This window comes from Hipposideros armiger, unplaced genomic scaffold (genome assembly GCF_001890085.2).
Source record: "Hipposideros armiger isolate ML-2016 unplaced genomic scaffold, ASM189008v1 scaffold_41, whole genome shotgun sequence".
NCBI classification, from domain to species: domain Eukaryota; kingdom Metazoa; phylum Chordata; class Mammalia; order Chiroptera; family Hipposideridae; genus Hipposideros; species Hipposideros armiger.
In genome coordinates, this window is record NW_017731391.1 from 4,567,207 (window position 1) to 4,573,164 (window position 5,958).

The window sequence follows — 5,958 nt, forward strand, 5'->3', positions numbered from 1 at the left end:
AAAAAAACTGTATTAAAATTGTAGTAATATATACCCACAACAAAAGATGAATACAAGTCATGTTTTGGCACCCCTGGTATTTTGGGGAACACTGCTCTAATCTAAAATTCTTTTGGGTCTACCCTACCAAGTAAATAACACATCCAGATTCATATTTACTATTGGGTTATCAGAAAAGTCATGACGTATTTTTTCTATGTTTTTCGTGCAAAAATGCGTCATGATTTTTATGACAACCCAATATAATCACCTATGTATAGCACTCACAATGTCCAGGTACTATCACTTTAGTTATTATCTCTACGTAGAGATGAGAATGCAGAGGTTCAGAAATGTTAACTGACTTCCCAAAGTCACAGAACCAGAAACTATGGAACCAGAGCTTGAGCACAAATCTACTGGCTTCAAAACCCCATAGGCTGATGTAATATTATGTCTGCTGAAAAGATTCTTCAGGAGATCCAAAGCTATTCTTAACACTAAGTATCCAAGTAAAGTACTAGTAGGAGTCTTAAAGAATAATCAGTTCCTGGCTATCAAGGTAAAGCTTATAAATGTTTTATGAGAATAAGATACTTAATCATTAAATGGGTATAAGCATGAAAAAACCCAAATGAGGCAAAAATTTAAAAGTCTAGTACATTTAAAGTAATTTATCATAACTATTTGCTAGAAAAAAGAGCAAGAGACCACAACAGGCAAGAGTAATGTGGAAGAAAACCTAAATTTCAATCCATCATCAAAACAGACATTTAGTATACTGAAAATTATATACAAAAAACATGGTACATTAGGACACATGATAACTTGTTAAGGGATGAAAAACATTTTTGTATTCTAATGTATAAAAATGCACTTTGTTTTGCCACTGAATTCAGCTATAAACACGAATTTAACTTTGGTATGTTACCCACCACTAGCAGTAAGTGGTAAATACTACTCTTAAAAATAATTTGCATTTTATAAATAAAGAATACTTCTGATCATCTACATTTTAGACTGCTATACTATGCAACAAATTCCATCCCACTTCTTAACACCTGCCACAGAAAAATTTACTTTACTTACATTTTGTTTGGATTCTAATTTTGAAAAAACATTAAATCAAATATTCTGTCTTGTTTAAAAATAATTTTACCTACTGACCCTCTTTTGCTAAGATACTACAAACTCAGTAGAAACTCAGTTATGCCACTTCAAGGACATAAGTTTTTAGTATAAAAATAGGACCAAGATTAAACAGAAAATAGACATTTGGCAAACATCACAGTAATAATTTAGCCAAGAAACATCAGATGCTAAAGTCAGAGGGTAAAGTTTGATGAAATACAGTATGTTTACAATCTCAAAGTACTCCTTCAAATCAATATACTTATGATTACAAATACAAATCAAAAATAGTTATTAATTTCAAAGGGATAAAGAATAAATTTATAATGGAGAGACCTAGCAGACAGAAGCTGAATCAAGGGATCACACCAAAATGGGACAAATCAAACACAAGCTCCACTTCAGAGGATGCAAAAAGGACACATCAATCCTTCTGAGATATTCCTGCTGAAAATGTGCAATCTGAATCTAATCATGAAGAAAAACATCAGACAAAACCAAACTGAGGTATGTTCTATAAAATAGTTGACCTATAATACTCAAAATTTGTCAGCTATGAAAGTCAAGAAAAGGTTAAAAAATTGTTCCAGATTGAAGAAGACTGAAGAAATGTAACTAAATCTAATTTACATATGGACCTTTTGATAAAAGGCAAACCTTAGTGATACAAGAGGACGTCCTTGTTTTTAAGAAATAGATACTAGAATATTTTGGGGTGACTGTGCAGTATTCTGACAACTTACTCTCAAACAGCTCAAAGCAAAAAAAATATTTTTATACTATTCTTACCGAAAATTTACATAAACTTAAAAGTGAAAAACTAATATATACTTTTACCATCTTCAATACTAACTTCATTTTCTTCTGGATTTGACAAGTTTTTAAACTAATCATCTACTTTTTTGGTTTTTCTGGATTCCTAGGTTCCAATTGGGCTCGGAGATCCTAAGATTTATGGAAATTCTCAGGAATACTACTACCAAGATTAGGGACCAAAGCACTAATAGAAGGAAGTAAGAAAATGTATTAAGAAAAATTGGAATCTATTATCATAAGGGCTAACCTCTGGATATATGCACACATAGACCTGCAGCAAATTTAAAATAAGTGATTTTCCAGAAAATTGCCTGCTACCACACAGCAGTGGTAAAGTATACCACAATGCATGCCTTTAAGAATTGTTATTTTTACCAGAAAACAGACAAGTCTAAAAGCCCATACTGCCACAGGTAAGTTTTAAATTTCACTGTTTCTTTAATTTTTACACTGCAATATTTCAGGATGCATCATTTTTTTAAAGTAGGCATTCATATTTTAAAGCAAGCAATGAAATACTAGTAATAGCTACAAGGACATTATTCAATATACTACCATATTAAAGAACAGTTTCTTTAATATGATTTCCTTAAATTTGTTGGGTAAGAATTTCTTACAGTGGGTTGGAGACTGCAGATTAATAAAGACATACAAATTCAGGGGTTCCATCCGAAACTCAAAGAAGGTCTTCATAATCTGTTTTTAATAAATCCCTTAATAAAATCTTCTTTTAGATTTTACTAGTTGTGCAGAAAGAAGCTAACACAGCAGGCCTGAGAGTGCTATCTCTAGAAAGGTCAGCTTGCAAGCTTAGCTTTAGGTTTGCATCTGGTAACCTGGCTTTCGAGATGGTTCCCACTATTCCCAGACTGATAAGGGTGGCACATTGTACCTAAACTCTCTGTACAAACGCTGTGGTTTATGCTGAACCCCTGCTTTCCCTCTGGGAGTCTAAAATTTTGTTAAGTGCTAAAGTAGAAGGTATCTACAAAATGACTACAATAAAATCTCTGGACAACTGGGCTCAGGTAAGCGTCTCTGGTAGAAAAGTTCATACATGTGGTCTAAGTCATGATTGGGGAATTAAGCAGGTCCTGTGGGACCCACTGGGAGAGGACTGGAAGCTGAAGCTTGCTTCCCTCAGACTTCACCCCATGTGCCTCTTCCATTTACTGATTTTGCTTTGTATCCTTTTGCTGTGTCCTGTTCCTAGTGAATCATCAAACTAGGGGTTCCTCAACACAATCTTGGGACTCCTCAACACAATAATGTACAAAATTACCTGCTATAGAGCTCTAAGTGTTTCAATAAACTTTATATGTACATTAGCAACTTGCAATTGATAACTAAGATGACAAAAGCTTAAAGTAAGTCTTATATCACTCACAAAATTATTTACTTTTTGGACTACTAGTGAAACAATATTCAGATATTAATATTTTCTCAAAGTTTGAATTTGCTATTTCAACTGTAAATATAGTTAATTTGGGGTTTTATTACATGGTTTTTAAATGTGTAATTATTTTTAATTCCTTCAAAATGAAAGACCCATTCTTATCCTCAAAACAAACAGAAAAACAAATCCAAAAGCAAACTCAAAACAGTTTACTGCCCATCACAATTTAAGTAATGTGTAAAAGTGATACATTCTTACCATGTGGAGTGATTGTCTGTACAGGCTTAGCAGGGGACCTCACATTCCATATAGTCAAGGTGCCATCTGAATGACTGCAAATAAATTGTTTTCCTTCATGATGCCAAGCCACAGAGTGAATAGCCTACAGAAGCAAAGAATTCCATTCTTTAAAACAAAAAATTATTTAAACACCAAGCTATTCATAATTGGTATTGTAATTTTCATTTAACATTTTTTTATATTTCCCAAGACAATATGTTACCTACATTCTCATAATAATTTAGCCCTCATGCAATACAAATGAGATTTCCTTTAATATTGACCCTATTTTAATTCTTTTTACTGTATTTACTCCCTAAGTCAGCATAAAAAAGATATAATAGTTCCACGAATATACAAAGTCAACAATTGCTATTATCTCATTCAATGTTCATTTATTTGGGTTCCTCATAGGCTTATAAATTTAAGTTAAATGAAACAATTTAATATTATGAATCAGATTTTAAAATTTAAATGACTGGATAGAGACAATCAGAATTTTCCTAAATGTCAATACTTAACACAATGTTTTAGGTTCAGAGTATCTCCAACAAAATGCTAAACAAAATCTTAAAACAGTAATAAACTTATTCCAAAATACATATGACATTCCACAAACTCAATCTTAAAATAAGCAATCCCTTAGTAGCATTAACAGATGAATTATTTCTGCAAAACATGAGTAGTGATAAGAAGTTATTCACAAAACTATTTAAATATATTTTTTAAAGTGACAAGGGTTATACAAGAATGGTCTACAATGTTATCTGAAACCTATAAATGAAAAGTCTAATCTTATATATACAAATTTATATCATATGCATAAATATATATTATATACAAATGAAAAACTAGTATTTATATTTTTCTAAACAATATAGATCTTTATTTCAAGATATATACACCTTTTATTATATTAAATTATTAAACATTCAAAAATAAATACTAATTATAAGAACCAGTGGTTCACAATTGTTCTGGATAACAGTGAGAAAAATATTACAGAAAACACCCCACTAAAGAAATAACTGAAATGAACTTTTACATGCCATAAAGAACAATTTTTTGTTATTGCTGCAATTTTCTAAATACAAACCCAACTTGATACAAGTTCTCATTTTTTTCTAAAAGTCCCTCTAATACTATTACATGTAATACTATGTATGTTATATAAATGTGTATGTACATATAGCCTAAGTATATGTGTAAGAATTTATTATATATGCTTATGCAGCAGAGTATTATATGTATATATATACACAAAGTATGTGTGTATAATATATGCCACATATAAATTATATATGCATAAAGCATACAATTATACTTTTTTTTTAGTTTTCGTAGGAAAATGAAGTAGAAATTTATGTAAGCAAAGTGGAAACTGCAAACTCAGTAACCAAATCTGCCACATGCTCAAAATCAAAAGATGGGTTAGGAGCAAACCTGTATAATTCATGGGAGAAGACATAAGATACAAAGTAGAAAGCATAAATCGGGGTTGAGGAATTTTGTGTGTTAATTGGCTTGTTTTTTCCCAAAAGAATATAAAAGATTCTTAAGAGGTTACCTGATTTTAAAATAAATGAAAAACTATAGAGATGAATAAGAGAAATAGGAAAGGAGGGAGCTCGAGAGCAGAATAAATGGAAAGCAGAAGAACATAATAAATGAGTGATTTACAAAAGTTGTGGAGGAAGAGGAATACTGGGTAGAGGGAAAAAAGAGGAGAGAGAGGAGGGGGGATGGTATAGTTATAGGCATAAACCACAAAGGAGCAGTATACACAATTCTAAAAGTTCTTTAAAAGATGCAATGTATGACAAAAAATCTTAACTATAATAAAGCTCATGAGGCAGTTAATGGAGTCTAACAGTATTTTTGTCCTTGATAAAATTTTTAAAAACCAAAGCACTGTCTACTCTGATACATTTTTAAACAAGAGTATTATCTAATTAATAAGCTTTGACAAAAGGAGTACATGTGATGCTGTCTGCTATTCTTATCAAATAAGAGGCATCTTGACGAATAATTGTTTAGAAAGAGAACACGCTGTTTATCGATCAAATTTTACACTCACTAACTCAAACTAATGGCAAAATTAAATTAATTTCCCATTTGCTGGTTTTGCAAATTAATCAATATTATTAGAATCACTTAACACTAAAAGTTGTACATACCATATTTTGCCATGTATAATGTGCTTCCATGTATAATGTGTACCCATGTTTTTGGCCCAAACTTTCAGGGAAAAAAATCTTTCAATTTTTTAATTCAAATGTTTTATTTGTTTACATTTAGGTATTTGATTTTTGTATTATAAAGGAATTTTAGCATTTATTTGTTAACATATTATGGTA

General features: G+C 31.0%; 1 protein-coding gene across 1 annotated transcript in view; it reads right to left on the reverse strand.

Moving 5' to 3' along the window:
- The window catches only part of STXBP5 (syntaxin binding protein 5), a 182,049-nt gene that overhangs the window by 103,999 nt on the left and 72,092 nt on the right, over window positions 1-5,958 (reverse strand). The window contains exon 8 of the mRNA XM_019638917.1: window positions 3,581-3,704. Within this exon, the coding sequence (XP_019494462.1) occupies window positions 3,581-3,704 (124 nt within the window). The remainder of the gene's footprint in view (window positions 1-3,580; window positions 3,705-5,958) is intronic.